Genomic DNA, 18,914 nt, shown 5'->3' with positions numbered 1-18,914 from the left:
CAAGACGATTTGGAGAGTTAGCAAAACCATTGCCATGGAAATGGAGGGGAGTTGCCAATCGTAAAAACTCAACTCCCAACTGTAAGCTTTTGGGGAAAATTAACACGCCATTACAATGGGTAACACCTCTACTACTTCTTTCTGTGCACTAGTCTTCATAAATCTACACAACTTGGAAAACTGCTTTTTAATGAATACATTTAGAGTATAGAGGAATTTTGCTGATACCAATTAGAACAAATCCCCATGGCAACAGAAGACGAAAAAATTTAGAGGGTTGTATGACATTGTAAGAGAGACTACTACTCAGAATGCCTGACAGTTGGATTAGATCCTGTTTACGAAGTTAAGGCCCTACTACACCGACCAATGATTGGCTGAATGAATTTTGGGACAAATGTTCATTCACAATCATTGCCCCATGGAAATATCCCAGCGTTAGGCCCCCTGCACAAGGGTGGAAATTCTGCAGCGGGATTTCCCGCAGAATTTCCGCCCGTGGTCTCTGCCATAGGATTGCATTAGAAAACGCAATCCTTGGCAGATGGCCACAGTTTGTCCGCGTGAAATTGCACGCGGAAAACAAATCGCGGCATGCTCTATTTCTGTGCAGGTTTTGCAGAGGCCCGCACAGAAATGTCAGTAGTGCCGGGCCGGCTCCACTCTGCATATGCGCCGGCAGCCGATACCACAGAGTCAGAGCTGCGGGCGCAGGTGAGACCCGCACTGGTCCGTACAGGGGCATCCGTCGGATCCCGCTGCGAGAATTCTCGCAGGGGATCCGACCCGGGCGTCTGCAGGCGGCCTTACTCTGATATGTTTGTTGACAGGTTTTATCTGTGCATAACAATGATTGTACACAGGGGATGTGCTGCCAACAATAATGGAAATGAACGACCCCACGCATGATGATAAGTCATGGACGATTCTTAGTAGGTCATTCATCCTGTCAACGGCATTCATCATTTTTCTTTTCAAACTTTTACTCACTTGTGCAAAGAAACCCTTTCTGCTGCGCTTGGCATAGAGTAACCTCTTCCAAAGTAAGGCTGTAAACTGCTGCCTCATCAGACTCCAGCTTTTCACTTGGTAGGACCCTTTGCCATCTATGCCACTGAGAAAATCTGTCTCCCGTGATTCTGCAGCAAGAAAAGCATGCAAAAAGGTCACAAGAGGGAAAGAGCTCACAATGAAACAATATCCTGCTAGGAAGGTTCTTCAGACAGAAGGATTGTAATAAGTGTCTTCAGCTACCTGGATCCAAATCAGAGTCATTGGTTTCAAAATTGTCATCTTCTGTGAACGGCCGTAAGCAGGACTGGTGGTCTCCAAAGGCATATCTTTTCCTCCTAGCAGGTAGTGTCCCGTCTACGAAATGAAATAAAACAGTCTATGAAGTTACCAAATATGATAGGCAGATCCGTCAAAGACGTGTACTGCATGTTACTGATTACCTGAGGTCTCCGCATCCACACCGGTGTCATTAGCCACTTTTAGGAATATCTGTAGCAACAAACAATCAGAAAACAATATAAGAATGTATACCTAACAGGACTTTTTATTTGTCTTTATCACATTTAAGGTATGCCACTATAGCCTGATGAGTCCATCACCCAGACCGGGCTCTCCACTCTGCTAACGAAACCAGACTCAGTGCCCCTTAAATTCGAACTTCTCATTCCTGCTTCCAAGACTTCTCCAGAGCAGCACCAGTCCTCTGGAACGCACTACCAAGGACTACCCGGGCAATCCAGGACTCACAGAACTTCAGGCGTGCTCTAAAGAAGCACCTCTTCAGGGAGGCATACCGCATACCCTAAACCCCTCTGTACGCCGCCTGATAACATGCTCCATGACCTACTGACTGTAATCCCTGCTAGCCATCATAAACTGCCCCTACAGTCATACTGATTCAGCCACCACACGGCTAAATGTCTGACCATTGTCTGTATATAGCATCCCTCATTCTCCACCTCGCCATACCGTGTACATCTCCAGCCCTTTACCTTCTGTATCACCCCATTATCTGTAGTATGTAAGTTCGTTAGAGCAGGACCCTCACCCCTATTGTTTCCATCAACTGATTACTATGTAACCGTGGTTCTGTAATGTTTGTACGTTTGTCTTTCTGTATTCCCCCTGTCTATGTAAGCGCTGTGGAATATGTTGGCGCTATGCAGAGAAAGATTATTATTATGAGTTGGGCATCATGTTGTATATGCATATTAAATTTATAATTTGTCTTTAAATGCCACTATTCATTAAACTTCTGATAGGGGCACAACGACAAAATATTATATATCTGAATTCTCCTATTAAGCCATTTACCATAAATGTGTAAACATTTACATCCACCATGATTTGGAATCCAAAAAGAAATACTGAACATTTACTATCTTACCTCTTCGAGAGTGGTATCTGAGATGCCATAACTGGAAATGCCAAGGTCAAATAAACGATCATCTATTTCATGGAAGAGCTCAACAAATGCTCCCTCTTTCGCAGCCTCATAAGGTAAGACATAGGTAAGTTCATGTCCAATGTCTTCCACTAGTCGGGCTTCGGACACATGTTTGTTGATGAGGTTTGAAATGGCAGAGACATCTGTGAAACCCATACGAGACAAGAAAACAAAAAGTCTGTTGTAAAGATGGCCATTACACCTTAGATAGAAAAAGGCCGGTGGTCGAACGACTTACTATTATCTACATATTAGATAGAAATAGGTTGGTTGTCTGAACGACTAACAGCCAAAATGGACTAAAATGTGTATGACGGCATCTGAGAAATGATGGTTTACCAGGCACACAATCATTGATAGGCCTGGTAAACAATCATTTCTCAGATGCGGTCATCCACATTTTAGTCCATTTAGGCTGTTACTGTCGTTCAAACTACTGGGCATACATGTTCAATGACACCGGGCAACAGAGGAAAACTTCAGACACAACCAACGTCTTCCCAGATAATGACAGTCTGTCATCAGTTTGCTAAAACGATTGTTCCTTGTTAAATTTCATCCAACGAAGGATGGTTGATGTAGAAATCCTCGATTTTCATAAACTTTAGTCTAATGTGTGAACTGGCCCCCTCAATGCCATGTTACCAGGTATTCGTAGTCGTCCCATACAACCTGTAACTGTGAATTTTCAATGTCATTAACCAACTCCTGAGATACTTTCGATAGTTAGTTCTAGTAGCAAAATGTGCCTATATCCAATGGTTGTTTCTTTGAAGTACAGTCTGTGCTATCTCGAATTCATACACTCAGGACAGCAGACAGGGACAGAGATTACGGGTTTAACCCTTTCCAATCCACTGTCTGACGTCTAAAGACATTCTGGTTAAAGGCTGTACAGCTCCGATGTCGGAAGACGTCCGGCAGGGTATTCTTACTGTATATTACTGGCTGCTCTGTTGTCGGGGGCCTCTCTAGCATGTCACATACCGCAGTACTGTCTCTAACCAGCAGATGGCGCCATTGTATAATGGCAGAAAGAGAAAGCCCCCTAGGAAACCCTGAATCCAAAATTGGATTGCAAAGGGTTAAATCTAACTCTAGGGTATGTTCACGCATAGCAGAATTGGTGTAAATTTTCCACAACGGAAAATCTGCACGAAAATCCAGATGCAGATCCGCAGAAGTCTTCACATCTTTGATTGAAATTAATGAGAGCCGTGCCTGCAGTTACAAGCGCCGGCCACTATATGGGAGATTGGCTAGGAGACTTCCACTCCAACCTCTGTTATTGCGGTGCTGACAGCATGCACCCGCACAGCTGATTGGTTGGGGTCCCGAATGTCGGACCCCAGCCGATCAACTACTGATGACCTTATCCTGAGGATAGGTCATCTATAGGATTTCCCCTTTAACAGCACCATGGTTTACTTGGTTTCTGTCTACACAAGTTACATTGAAAAATCAGTTCTTTTTACCTATTGTGAGTGTATCGCTTTCATGGTCGCTGCCCAGTCCAGCATCAGAACTGCTTTGAGACACACTATCCTCCTGCAACATAAATACCAAAAAAATAGGTAAGTAGATAGGCAAGAGTCTGTCGGCCATTTTGAATCATGTTGGCAGAACAGCATAGATGAACAGTTCCTTCTAGAAGCAAACACAGCGGCTGAGGTGGTTGTATCATAAGAGAACAGGCAATGGGAGGTTGTTAGTTTTCAGAGATGTGTACTGTGCAAAAAGCAAGTCACTTACAAAAATGTTAACATCCAATAAATCAATCTATGAGAATAATGAGTTGCCTTTTGATTTTGACCCTATCATCATCAGCAGGCACAGGGGCGACAGTGGCGGTGATTACAACGGTTATAGGCACAGTTCTGATTGGATAGAATGCAGGGTTAGGTGTAGGATTAGAAAAGGAGCTAATTGGTGATAATTACCCCAATCTTGGTTTCTCGCTTCGTGGAATGTTTGCTATTTTTAATAATCACCGTTTCTGTGGTCCCCGCTCCTGTTGGTGTTGGCAGCATCAAGTTCCTATTCTGTTTGCAAGCAAGAGCTGATCTGCTGCTTTCCTGCCCATAAATGACGGGGTACCGTCATCCCAGATGTTAGATGACATAGGTCCTTTATGAGGCAGTAATCTAACCAATGGTGATTCCCAGGTATTTGGAGCGTTAGACCTTCTCTAACAATTATACATCACTAATAATGTGTAACTACTGTAAAAAGTATACCAGGATGGATGTTCAGGTTACAGAAAATATTAAAAAAACAGACTTAAGCCCAATGCAGACGGGCGTATATGCACTGCGGAACCTGGAGTGGACGTCTGCCTCCGGATTCCGCAACAAATACTGCCCATAGACATGCTATGGAAAATCGCTTTTCCATGTCCATGAGTGGAAATCCATTGCAATTTTCCACTTGTGGAAGGAAAAATTGTAGCATGTCCTATTCCAATACGGATTCCGCATGGATGGTTTTCATTGAAGTCAAAGGAAGCCGTCCGATCCGCATCATCGCCTAGCAATGGTGCGGCATTTTCTGTATTGCGCATGTGTGCCGACGCGCCAGCTGGCACATCCGCAGTATAGAAAAGAACCATCCAGACAGGTACGCAGGGGTCTTCGGCCAGGCATGTGGAATCCGACCCAGCCGTGTGCATTCGGCCTTCTAGACCAATGATAAAATATGAACTTGCTTACAGATGCACCAGTTCCACATTAAATGTTATTAAATACATCAGTAAATTAGTAGGTCGGCTAGCATTAGTGAACGACCTATGTGGCATGAATATTGTTATAAACAATACACACGTATCAAACTGAATTCCCCATAACGAATTATAATATATGTAATGTGAATGGCAGCCCACATGTTCCATTATAGAATCGTGAGGCTATTGCGTTGTGATCCGTGGGAGATTCAGGGATTGGATCCTCATTGCTCATGAATTTATACCATATCCTAGTAATAATCCATAATGTCAAATTGTGGGAAACCTCCTCTCGTGATTTCAAACCATTGTCTCATCATTGGCTAATAAATCTACAGCGAGTAGAGAACTTATTCTGGAAATCTGAGAGACAAATTTTGTTTCTTCTGTTGCTTTCAAGCAGATTTGTTAACTTAGTCCTAAGCCCAAAAAGCTCAGAATTCGTTCAAAAGATAGGATGATTGACAGTTTGAGCGATCATTTTGCATTAGCTGCTGATGGTCACTAATGCCCATTAGTAGCTTATTAGCTTCATTTGCGTGTAAATGAACCTCTAGGAGCTGTATGCAGATAACAGCAGGTGGTCTGTTCTCTGCATACAGTCGCTTTGTTCTGCCCTGGTACTGCAGCTGAATACAATGTTATCAGCGCTCCCGTGGAGAAACACAGCATGCGGTCCCTGCTATCAGCTCTCCAGACAAACAATGGATTTTAAGCTCAACTAAAAATCATCCTTCAGCCGAAAAGTAAACAATAGTAGCATTTATACGCAACAATTATCGCCCACAAGACATCGTTTGAGTGAATTTTGAGTGATAATCTTTGCGTGTAAAGGAGGCTTTAGTCAATCTAATCATTAAAAGGACTTAACTTACCTTTTTCAAGTAAGACATTGTACTGCTGCTGTTCCTGCAAGAGCTCAGAGAGGAGTCTGTGTCCCTTTTCACTAATGTAAGGTAGTAGCCAGTCCCTAGTTGGTTCTTCAGGAACAGAGAAGATCCCACGCAGCACAATCTGCCTTGTGATATTATAGCAATTCGGTCTCCGAGGATGTCAGCCTCATCCATGTGATGCGTGGAAAGGATAATTGTTCTCCCTGGATTAAAAACCATAAAAATGAGATATTCTGAATTCACAACCCATCCACGTCCCAACGCGCTCCAATTAGAAGTTTGAAATTTTGTATTTTTCCACAGTTTGTTTGCAAGGAATAAATAAATCAATTATCAACTCTTTTCTTTTTTTTTATCTTTGATGGATGCTCCAAATTGTTTTCATGCTCACAAGTAGATAGCACATTAATATTTACCTTGTCTGTATTTAAGCAGCAACTCCCAAATGCCTCTCCTTGAATAAGGGTCAACCCCAGCGGTGGGCTCATCAAGAATGACAACCTTTGATCCACCAACAAAAGCCAAGGCAACGGAGAGTTTTCTCTGCATGCCACCTATAACACAAAGCCATATACGCATATACATTATAAAGCCGTATGCAAAGGCCAAGAATCTGGCTGCTTGCATTCAGTACAGAAAAATGTAATTTTCTGGTCACATTTATTGTGCTAGCCCGCGTTTCAAGCAAATGAATGGAGAGAGAGGAAATGCGAGATACATAATAAAGAAACGCTCCACGGATACTGCGTGAACAGGTAATTGAGACCTTTAAGTGACCAAAAACAGTAAAATGCTAAAATGTTTTATATTATACACATGGTATATATTGTAGGACAATATCTTTACAGTAAAGTAGATGGTATCAGTTCATTAATGCTTTCTGCCAGTAATATACTGGGCTTTTTTAAAATTAACACATTTTTTGTATTTTTCTTCTAATAGACCCTTAATGAAGGTGCTAGGTTGAGCAGTCTAAGGGTGAAGTCACACGAACGTATATCGAGCCGATATACGTTGTCCTCGTGTGCAGGGGGGGGGGGATGGAAGAGCCAAGTGCAGGAACTGAGCTCCCGCCCCCCTCTCCGCCCCTCTGCACTATTTGCAATCGGGAGAGGTGTGACGGGGGCGGGGCTAATTCTCGGAACATAGCCCCACCCCCGCCCCGCCTCTTCCCATTACAAATAGTGCAGAGGGGCGGAAAGGAGGCGGAGAGGGGACCGGGAGCTCAGTTCCTGCACTTGGCTCTTCCATCCTCCCCCCCCCTGCACACGAGGACAACGCATATCGGCTCGGCATGAAAACTGAGCCGATATACGTTCATGTGACTTCACCCTAAAGCCCCTTTTACACACAAAGATGATCGCTCAAAATTCGTCAGAGCGATCACTTTGGATTAGGTACTAATGGGCTGATCAGCCCATTAGTAGCTAACTAGCTTCATTTGCATGTATTTAGAGAACAGCGGGTGGTCTGTTCTCTAAGTACATCGCTATTGTTCTCCAGCGGGACAGCAGCTGAAACAATGTTATTAGCGCTGCCCGCGGAGAACTCGATCTGTAGTCCCTCTTATCAGGATTAATCGATTTTAAGCTGAGCTGAACTCAGTGATGGATGAAAAATGAACGGTAAGTGCATGATGGGCACACATTTACACGCAACGGCCATCGCTGAAAAGCCATCGTTTGGACTAATTTTGAGTGATAATCATTGCGTGTAAATCAGCCTTAACTTTGGAACACTTAAACTTATAGCTGTAGATGAGCGAGCATGCTTGTTTAAGGCTGATGCTCAGACGAGTAATCAGTTACTCGAAAAGACCGATGCTCGCTCGAGCATCAGCCTTAAACGAGCGTGCTCGCTCATCTCTACTTATAGCAATTACAGCCAGCATTACAGTAACAGTAAGTCTACATATTAATTGTGCATTACCTGACAGTTGACTTGTTTTGGATTTTTTCTTATTGGGGAGGCCAACATCATTTATCATCTGTTCCATCTCAGCTTTTACCTTTTCTTTGGAAAGCCCTTTCAGTCGTGCATAAAACCAGATGTGTTCTTCCACAGTGAGCCTGGAGGGGAATTGTAAAGGCACAGATGAGGAAGCATCTCCATATCCCCACTAGCGTGCTACAGAATGAGCAATATCTTCTGCGCACTGCATACTTAGCTTCAACTTACAAATGAGGAGACTATAGCTTTCACATACTGTACGCTGGACATTGCTTAATCTCCTATTGTTTTTGTGGCACTTGACTAGTATGATTGGTCTATGATAAGTGGTCTACAAGGTAATTAACGCTAAGTTATTGTATAGTTCTTCCACACTGTACATAGATTACATCAATATACTACAATAAAGCATTGTCATTCATTTTGCAAATAAAATGAAGATAATACATAAATATCTCATATTATAAGGCCGGGCTCACACGAGCGTATCTGGCAGCGTGCCGGATGAGAGATATACACACGCAGCTAGTATGCGATGACATTGTGTACTGGCTGCATGCCGCCTCTCGCACATAATACATGCCAGGATAGAACATGCTGCGATTTTTCTTCTGTGTGCATCTTGCGCCAATCGTGTGAGCAGTAACAAGGCCGCCTATGTGAGATTGGTAGGACGCATTCCACGTGCGCAGAGTATGCTACACCGACACGCTCCTGAGAGCCCGGCCTAATAGTGCTTTGTAAGGGTGATTCCAATGTACTCAGTTCATCATTACCTCATATGTATTATCTGACATGAGACTCGAGCCAGGACTCAAGATGAACACATTATCACAAAAGGTTTATTGCCAACTGTATAAGTAATAAACTGACTTAGATAAACCCAGAGCTTTTATTGCTAATTCATCACAATCTTCATAAGTTCACCTTAAAAAAGGCTAAGTAAGTGATCAGCTATGAAGACATGGGATCAAATAGTCAAGGGTTTAATGTGCATTTTGCGAGCTCCTCAGTCTTCAACAGACCTGATTTAGCCAGATTATTGAATATTGGTTGCAATCTCAAAAGTGTTACCTAAAATGCTTTATCACTGATATGTTCTAAAAAAAAAAAGTCTAGTATCTGTTTATGGTTATAATAAGCATTAAAATGTCATTAAAGGAGATGTCCCGAGGCAGCAAGTGGGGTTATACACTTCTGTATGGCCATAATAATGCACTTTGTAATGTACATTGTGCATTAATTATGAGCCATACAGAAGTTATAAAAAGTTTTATACTTACCTGCTCCGTTGCTGGCGTCCTCGTCTCCATGGAGCCGACTAATTTTTGGCCTCCGATGGCCAAATTAGCCGCGCTTGCGCAGTCCGGGTCTTCTGCAGTCTTCTATGGGGCTCCGTGTAGCTCCGTGTAGCTCCGCCCCGTCACGTGCCGATTCCAGCCAATCAGGAGGCTGGAATCGGCAGTGGACCGCACAGAAGAGCTGCGGTCCACGGAGGAAGAGGCCATCTTCAGCGGTGAGTAGAGAAGTCACCGGAGCGCGGGGATTAAGGTAAGCGCTCCGGTGAGCTTTCTTTACCTCCCTGCATCGGGGTTGTCTCGCGCCGAACGGGGGGGGGGTTGAAAAAAAAAAAAACCCGTTTCGGCGCGGGACAACCCCTTTAATACTATAAATGTACATGTAGACCAAAATCATACACCTCAATTAAACCCTTTCCAATCCACTGTCTGACGTCTGAAGACATTCTGTACAGCTCCAAGGTCGGAAGACATCCGGCAGGGTATTCTTACTGTACATTACTGGCTGCTCTGTTGTCGGGGGCCTCTTCAACATGTCCAATAGCGCAGTACTGGCTCTAGCCAGCAGATGGCGTCATTGTATAATGGCAGAAAGAGAAAGCCCCCTAGGAAACCCTGAATCCAAAATTGGATTGCAAAGGGTTAAACTATTAATTTTCTCTCTTGCGGCAAATACGTTAAACTTCTGTGCATAACATGCTTGGCTAATAAATGACAACATCACTAACATACATATGCCAAAGGAAAACTGCATCTGAGAAGTCTTACAAGTGATGTACTCAGGGTCCCTGATGCTGGTATGTTAGGATTACATTAGAGATGTGTGCAATGCCAATCATGGAATTCCTGATTTGACAAGCCAAGATGTTCATACAGGATACACGAGAACTAAAAGTTTACCACTGAAAACTTAAGTGTTTTCCTTACATTTATATATGTATTGTATGCATCTAATTAACCGTACTTACATGTCAAAGAGGACATTATGCTGAGGACAAACTCCCAAATTCTGCCGAATAGAGTTGAGTTCAGTGCGAATGTCCTTTCCCAAGATGTAGGCAGTTCCAGAGGTTGGAGGGAACAAGCCTGTTAATATGGACCTTTAACAAAAAATGGAATCATTTTATTTGTATACAGTATGTTAAAATTCACTATACAGTACATAAAATACTAGCATAGGCAGAAACCGTAATTATGTGGAATGTTAACAAGGGTATCTAAAACTTGGGCAACTGTAGAGAAATGATTTGATGAACTGCAACTTTATATCTCTTGATGTTTAAACCCATTTGTAGCCATTATTGTGACTTGATGCAGCTCGCTTACATTGTTGTTGTCTTTCCAGCTCCATTATGTCCCAGGAATGAAGTGATCTGCCCTTCGTAGAAGCTCAGTGACAAACCATCCACTGCCACTTTCTTCCCGTGTCGGTATATTTTTACCAGATTCTGAATGGAGACTCCTAGTGAGAGATGGTTGGGTTCTTCTTCCATGCAAACTAGAAAAAAGAAACACCAAATTGAAGATACATTTTAAAAGGTAAGAAGTTACATTTTGTAGACCAAAGGTAGGCACAGAATTACAAAATCAGCCATTTACCTTCAGATGATCCCCTCTGTAAAGAGCTGTGATGCTGAATGTTTTTTGGTTTTTCTCCACACCAATAAGACTTTGTGAATGGGAAATACCAAGGTCTGGGAATTCCATACTGGCCTAAATTGTAGAGAAACCACCAATTACTTAAGGATCCATGAAAAAAATGGCCTGTCCTTTCCATGTAGGAAACAGTTCTGCAAAACATCACTTGATTTGGTGGCTAAAGACCTATTAGTCATACGTTTAATTCTAATAGTCTTTATATTGCCGTCCCATTCCCTAAAACCCCATTTATATGCAAAGATTGCTCAAAATTTGTTCGAAAGATAGCTTTAATGACAGTTTGAACGATAATTTTGCATAAGCTACTAATGGGCACTAATGCCCATTAGCAGCTTATTAGATGCATTTGCATGTAAATGAAGCTCCCTTTGATGTATGCAGATAACAGCGGGTGGTCTGTTGTCTGCATTCAGCTCCATTGTTTTCCTGCGGGACAGCAGCTAAAAACAATGTTATCAGCGCTCCCATGGAGAATCATAGCGCGTAGTCCCTGCTATCAGCCGACCAGCCAAACGATGTTTATGCTGAACCAAAAACTTATCATTGGGTCGAAAAGCTAACAATGGTAACATTTACATGCAACGATTATCGCTCAAAAGACATGGTTCAAACAAATTTTGAGCGATAATCGTTGTATGTAAATGGGCCTTTCGATTAGTTCATATCATAGGAGAGATGACTGGAGCTATTGTGGTCTGGACATTGCATGATTATGATAAACAACTGCTGACCATAGTCATATAAATGTGTCTAGACCCCTAGATACTTATGATACAATTATTATATATATATATATATATATATATATATATATATATATATATATATATATATATATATATATATATATATATATATATATATATATATATATATATATATATATATATATCTACCATTAAAGTAATTGTGCTAAGATTAAACATTATTTCCTAATCACAGGATGGAGAATAACTGATCCGTTGGGATTTGGCCGATGGGACCCCAACGGTCACAAGGAAAAGGGTTCCAAGTGGTTCATTTCAATGGGACTGCTGGAGTTCGCCGAGCTGCTGCATACTTATCCTTCATGCATATTTATACAACATTAAATCATGTTAATCCCATTGTTACTGTTATGTACTATTAGACACAGTAGTGACATTCCACTCAGATTGGCCACAAACTCTTCTATACCAAATTAGCAAAATTGTTTGCAGGAAATGAGGCATTATACACCATTTAATTATGCATTTTCTACAGCTCTAAATTAATTTGCTCCACTTAACTATAGGAAATTCCTGCTCTGCTTGTCTATCTGGTTGTACTGATTAGGTTATGCAAAGTTGATTACCTGGAAATACGGCTTCAATATACCAAGTCATCAATCCATATAGAAGTGTATCAAAAAGCATCATGAAGGATGAGGTAGTAAGACTGTAGCCATCTTCTTGCAGAGGGCTATCTAAGAGATTGCTCCACTGTACACCCACTCCTTGCTCCTCAAAAAGTGCAAATACTTCACAACCAAATCCAAATGCAACCGGTGACAGGAGGCTCTACAAGGAAGACATTAAGACAAAGTCTTTAAAATCTAATCAAAATTCCAAGATCCTTGTCAGTGTTAATCATTTGGCAGAAGGCAATTTGGTAATCATTAGAGATGAGCGAGCACGCTCGGATACAGCAGTTACTTGAACGAGCATCGCTCTGATCGAGTAACTGCTTACTGGTCCGAGCGTGGTCACGCGCGTGGGGGGGGGGGGGGGGGAGCGGCGGGTGGCGGTGTATGTAGCAGACAGAGAACCACAATGATTACTCTATGAGTATCCAATAAGTATTGCAGGCATTCATTTCAAATGTAATTGACTAGACATTTCATTTAGCGGGCACCACATTCTGGGACTACGGAGAAATCACCTTAGGGTAAAGGATTATTGAAAGAAAAACGGTTTCTTACAGCAAAAATTTTGAGACTGAAGCCCACATAGTCTTGCCACGCAACACATAGTACATAGGGAAGGTAAAGTGTGAAGTAAATGATGCCACCGCAGGCTGCTGCTAAATTCGCTCTAGAGAAAATGGTGCTTATCAGGAAGCACTGAGAGATGGTCACCACTCCAAATGTAGATAGGAAGACAAAGACCACACTGGGATCACTGTATGGCAGAAGGTTTCCAGTCTGAAAAAAGAAACAAAGTTAACTCTTTAGCATGGTAGGAAACTGTTCCTATTGTACATCTTCATACTGGTAAGGTAATACACTGAATAACAATGTATATGGTTAAGAACGGCAAGGTTTAAAACACACTGGAAGTAGAGCAATGGATCTGGGGTCTGTATGCAGCATATGCTGGATTTTATCAGAGATTGAATAAAGCTTATTGGATTTTATTCCTCGCCTGGAGCACCTCATTTTGTGATTTCAGCAATATATATGGTCGCTAAATTTATTGCCACTATTATCAGTCTTAGGCCAGTTTCACAAGAGGAGCATTAAGGCACAATTACACACAACAATTATCACTCAAAAGCCATCCTTTGAGCGATAATTGTTGTGTGTAATTGTGCCCATCCTTAATTGTTCTGCCAAAGGATCATTTTCAGTTCTGCTGAATGTTTTGTCTGCTGTCCGTGGTGCTGAATTCTCCACGGGGAGCTAGAGATTACATTGTTTTCTCTTAGCAGCCCATGGCTGAACAATGTAGCTAATTACTGAGCTCAGACCTCCTGCTGAGTTCTGCAACAGCCCCCCAGAAGCTCATTTGCATGCAAATGAAGCTGATAAAGTACTAATAGCAATTAGTGCCTATTAGTACTTTATGCAAAACGTTCGCTGATCTTTCAATCTTTTGAAAGATTATCTTTGTGTCTAAGTGGGCTTTTACAGGCATATTTGTGTGTCTATAATATGGACGTGTCTCTGCCCAACTGCACGTCTGACAAAAATTCAAAATATCACAGATCCAGATGATATTCTGACTTTAGACCAGTAGAACAGCACTCAGGCTGTGGCACTCATCCATATTATTTGATGGATAAATCGCAAGCAATGCACTTGTGTGAAACTGGCCTAAAACTAAATAATCAATAGATTTATACTTTACCTTAAGGATCAACACCAACAGTCCAGCACTCATAAGAAGTGGAATAAGGCTGCTAATAAACCAACTCAGCCACAGAATGCCGTTGTCCAATCCCATGATCCTCATGGTCTCTTTTAGACGAGCTTCTTTCTCATATACAATTCCTTTAATAATAACAGCAACAGAATAGATCCAAGCTAATGTCATGAACAAGGGCAGCGATCGACTCATGACACGTAAAAATCTGCATCCAAAAGGAAAGAAAGACTGTATAAATGGTGAGGCTAAATGATCCGCAAATGATATACAACTCACATATTTATCAACAAGGTAAAAAACATAAATAATTACTAGAGATGAGCGAGCATACTCGCTAAGGACAATTACTCAATCAAGCATTGTTCTTAGCGAGCACCTGCCCGCTCGAGAGAAAAGGTTTGTTTGCCGGCAGCGGGCAGGGAGCGGCGGGGGAGGGCGGGGAGAAACGGAGGGGAGATCTCTCTCTTCCTCTCCCCCCCCCCCCCCGCTCCCCCTGCTCACTGCCGCAACTCATCTGTCACCCACGCCGGCAGCCGAACCTTTTCTCTCGAGCGGGCAGGTACTCGCTAAGGGCAATGCTCGCTCGAGCAATTGCCCTTAGTGAGTATGCTCGCTCATCTCTAATAATTACTAATTTCTTTCCATTGCAGCTAAGCGCTTACATATTGCAAGAAGCTGGCATACAAAGACGTGGTAGGGATTATTTCTTGCAGGGACATCCACATATTATGTAACATTATTTGCTGTTGAAGTGTAGACAAGTAACATTATTCCTGTCCTCTTAATGCTGCAGCAATTATGTTGCCATTTCTAAACACTGACTGCAAATGGCTTACTTACATGTCATCTACGTAACAAGGATAGGGCATCTGCTGAACATACACTCCGGTCTTCTTCTCGGTACCAGTCTGTATTCTAATGATTGCTTGTTCGATAACATCCTGGAGATAAGCAAATCCACCCCAAATATAGCGCATGTCTTCAAATGGATCAGCACGAGGACCGGGATCCCAGTAACTATACAGAAGTACAACGATGCATCATACAACTTGAACAATGCAGCGTGAATATTAAAATGAGCCTTTATCTTCTTTAGCTCACATATGAAGAATGAAATACAGTATTTTAACTACTAAAAATATGGGGTTCCCTTTAATATAAGTTGTTCGCAGAGATCTCAAAAGTATCATTGTTTAATGTGGTCAAAAAATCCATAGCAATCACACAGGACAAACGTCAGCTATCCAAGCACCTCTGGCTCTTTTTATGTGGTTGGTAGGTTTTTCACATTTTTTTTTTTTTAAATGCATTAAAAAAAATAACTCTATGAAGATTGGATTACTTACTATCAAAGTTTCAAAGTTACTGTCAGGGAACACAATCTGTGACATGTGGCCTGAGACAGCAGTATACAATTGTATGTGCTCGGTTTTAGGCTGCCTTCATATCTGCATTGGGTGTTCCGTTTTCCTGCCCCATTGGGGGAACAGGAAAGGGGGAATCCCCTGGTGAATGGATCTGTCATATGATGGAACCGAACCGCGACGAACGGACCTCATTGACTATAATAGGGTCTGTTCTGTTTCCGCTCAGCCAGCCGAAACTTTTTTTTTGTACTTCCAGCGCAGATGTGAAGGCAGCCGTAGTCCTTGTACATCCTCAATAATAATTACACAACAAAAAAACAATCTTTTCAAGGTCAAAGTTACTATTTTAGTAGCAAATAGATACCAAGAATTTGTAAAAAAAAACAAAACAAAAACCATAGTAAACAAAATGCAGATAGATAATACAAATGTTTTTGCAACTCACCCGTCCTTAATCTTGTTGGTTCTCTCCACGTTATCGATGTCCATTCGTATTTTATACTTGATGTGTTGAGGTAGCATAGTATCATTTTCTGGCAAATCCATGAAGACTACACCTGCCCAGAACTTCCTTTCATGTAGAAGCATCATGGACTTACTAATAAGAATGTCTTCATTGTCCACTGCTTCTAACTTGTCCAGATTGACGCACTAATAATAAGCAAAGACATTGGTTGTGGGGTTTAATTTTAAACATTCTGAAACAAAGTTAAGAGATTATTGTAGAAAGGTGGAGTTATTTTGCATGTCATAAACGACAAAAGGGCATTTGTTTAGTGGCTAGTTTTATATTTTGGACACAGACTTCTTGAGGCAGATAAGGAACCTATCTACCATGTCTGCATGATAAATTAGGTGATGGATAACCTATATTTTCAGATGTTCTCTGCAGACTCACCTCCATGAACCGTGATATGCTCAGCACAACTCGGTCAGTCTCGTTGAGGGCTTCTCTCCAGGTGTAGGTTGTTTTATTCTCAGCCGGTTCTGGTTCTTTGGCCAGAAACCTTGCGATGTCTTCTGATGACCAGCCTGTTGAATTTAGCTGACGATCCAGGAAGTGTTTGCTGCCCTTATTGGTCAATAGTGTCTGAAGGAGGATTGGGAAAACAACGCATGTAATTATTGTACTTAAACAAACAAAAACACAAAACCAAGTATTTCACCTCATTTTTTTTCAACAGATAAGTATTGATCCTATCTACTGCCTAGATCAGGGTGTCAAACACATATTTTTTCACGCAATGTGTTATCACCTGAAATAATTACAGGCAGGACCTATTTTGGTACATATTATGCATTGCAATAGGCCATTGAAGTGAATGGGAAGGCTCAAATACGCAGGAACAGTGACCCCCATAGTAACAGTGTTCCCTAGAGTAGTCCCAATGATGCCACCCGGCCAGAGGCCAATAACCCGCCTACTGGCCTCTGACTGAACAACATCCCTACAGGCTTTACATTCACCCCGCCTACAGCTCTGGTCCGGTGTCGGTAGCAGCAGCCGTTGAGTCTGACCGCTCACCTCTCACCTCGGCGCAGACGTCAGAAGTTACAGACTCTGCACTGTGCCGCCAGACCAGAGCTGCAGATGGGAATTAGAAGTAGAATTCTTTAAAATGGGTTATCCAGGCAGCGTTCACAGGGATACACCATGATTGGAGCAGAAGCTGCTGTACCGACCCCTGTGTAGCAACCGCTGCTCATAATTGCAGGCGCAGCTCTCATTGAAATCAATGGGACCCCGGCCTGAAATTACAAGCACAGCTCCCATTGATTTAAATGAGAGCTGGATCTGCAATTACGAGCGCGAGCCATTACACATGGCCAGAGCAGCAGCTTCTGATCCGAACCCGGTGTATCCCATGGGGTTGCCTGGATAACCCCTTTAAGGTTTAATGCAGGAGTGGCAGGCCACACAAAACGAGGCGGCGGAGCAGATTTGGCTGCAGGCCTTGTATTTGATATGTGAGGCCTAGATGTATGAACGTTAAATAAGCTTTAAGAAAAAGCCTACCTTGTGCAAAATACACACGTATGTACAACTGGATTGGAGATGGTCTTTAACTCCCCACAATAATGTCAACCAACATCCTCATTACACACTTTATTACACATGCTAGAGTAAAATGTTTCTAATTGGGGTGAGGTTGTGTGTCACACATTACCAGGCGGACACTGCATGGGTTTGGAATGTGCTGCATCACGTCAATACTATATTGGTCACATGTGTGACAGCAATTAAAACTAAACACATGTTGCTTCCTATGAATGCCGTTCCAAGAAAATGTGCAGAAACGATCACCCAACAGCTGTAAACATTAAAAATCGGGAATCCATAGGGAAGCTTAAAAGTATTATCTTATGAAGACAACCCCTGTATGTGTGTCCCGTTAGGCCATGGAGATCATAGAGGGGAGGTCCCCACCATGAGGCTTCTCACTATGTGCTGGGATAGAGACCCACTTATGTGGCTTCCCTCTAGCAAAAATCAGCTGTTTGCCCAGAGTGCTGATTACCCCGGCTGCCACATTTTAGAAGTTGTCGTCCCTGGTAACAAACCCTTTAAGGGACAAAGGGACATGAAAATCATTTAGTAAACACGTATATCTTTAAATGATGAAGCACAATGGCAGTGGCATTCTTAGAACTCTGACAATATTTGGTAAGCTTTATTATTTATGCAAAATATATCGAAATGTGATTATGTGCAACATATTTCTTCCATGAGGTAATCTGCCGGCACTGGTGCATATATTTTGCAAATGGAAAATACATATTGCCTGAAAAACTAACCCTAACAAGATCCATCTCTTTACTGCTTTCCAGAAAGGCTTTAATTTGTGGCCGAACTTCTTCCCACATTGCTCCAAGATCTCGAAACACACCCAATTCTTGGAAGGTTTTATTGACCTGAAATTAAGAAGGTAGAGGGTAATGTTACATGCGTTTACAATTTACACACACATCGTCTTTGCTAGATTTTTTGTTTCATAATGTTCGAAATGTTTTCTGTTGGTGGACGGTCTGGACTGCAGGCAGTCAGTTCAGCACCCGGAGTCTTCTTCTAGGAAGCCATGCTGTTGTGATGGATGCAGTATGTGGTTTAGCATTGTCTTGCTGAAATGTGCAAGGCCTTCCCTGAAAAAGATGTTGTCTGGATTGAAGCATATGTTGCTCTAGAACCTCTATATACTGCTTGGCATTGATAGTGCCTTTCATGATATGTTAGCTGCCTATGCCATAGGCACTAATGCAACCCTATACCATCAGAGATGCAGGATTTTGATCTGTGCGTTGATAATAAACTGGATGATCCCTCTTCTCGAGTCCGCAGGACACGGCGTCCGTGGTTGCCATAAAAAATATCAAATTTTGATTCATCTGCCCACAGAACAGTTTTCCAATTTGCCTCAGTCCATTTTAAATGAGCTTTGGCCCAGAGAAGACACCATCGTTTCTG

General features: G+C 42.2%; 1 protein-coding gene across 3 annotated transcripts in view; it reads right to left on the bottom strand.

The window, feature by feature from the left end:
- The window catches only part of ABCA1 (ATP binding cassette subfamily A member 1), a 99,899-nt gene that overhangs the window by 21,660 nt on the left and 59,325 nt on the right, over positions 1-18,914 (bottom strand). For all 3 annotated transcript variants that reach the window (XM_066604327.1, XM_066604326.1, XM_066604328.1), the window contains exons 11-28: positions 18,248-18,364; positions 16,350-16,541; positions 15,897-16,102; positions 14,925-15,101; positions 14,067-14,289; positions 12,920-13,141; positions 12,314-12,518; positions 10,921-11,034; positions 10,648-10,819; positions 10,290-10,421; positions 8,003-8,142; positions 6,490-6,627; positions 6,056-6,276; positions 3,937-4,009; positions 2,402-2,604; positions 1,455-1,503; positions 1,255-1,368; positions 991-1,139 (exon numbers count right to left, since the gene is read on the bottom strand). In XM_066604327.1, coding sequence (XP_066460424.1) covers positions 991-1,139; positions 1,255-1,368; positions 1,455-1,503; positions 2,402-2,604; positions 3,937-4,009; positions 6,056-6,276; positions 6,490-6,627; positions 8,003-8,142; positions 10,290-10,421; positions 10,648-10,819; positions 10,921-11,034; positions 12,314-12,518; positions 12,920-13,141; positions 14,067-14,289; positions 14,925-15,101; positions 15,897-16,102; positions 16,350-16,541; positions 18,248-18,364 — 2,847 coding nt within the window. The remainder of the gene's footprint in view (positions 1-990; positions 1,140-1,254; positions 1,369-1,454; positions 1,504-2,401; positions 2,605-3,936; positions 4,010-6,055; positions 6,277-6,489; positions 6,628-8,002; positions 8,143-10,289; positions 10,422-10,647; positions 10,820-10,920; positions 11,035-12,313; positions 12,519-12,919; positions 13,142-14,066; positions 14,290-14,924; positions 15,102-15,896; positions 16,103-16,349; positions 16,542-18,247; positions 18,365-18,914) is intronic.

The sequence above is a fragment of the Eleutherodactylus coqui genome, chromosome 5 (genome assembly GCF_035609145.1).
Source record: "Eleutherodactylus coqui strain aEleCoq1 chromosome 5, aEleCoq1.hap1, whole genome shotgun sequence".
NCBI classification, from domain to species: domain Eukaryota; kingdom Metazoa; phylum Chordata; class Amphibia; order Anura; family Eleutherodactylidae; genus Eleutherodactylus; species Eleutherodactylus coqui.
Note: the sequence above shows the minus strand (reverse complement) of the source record. Positions and strands in the feature narration are given on the sequence as shown.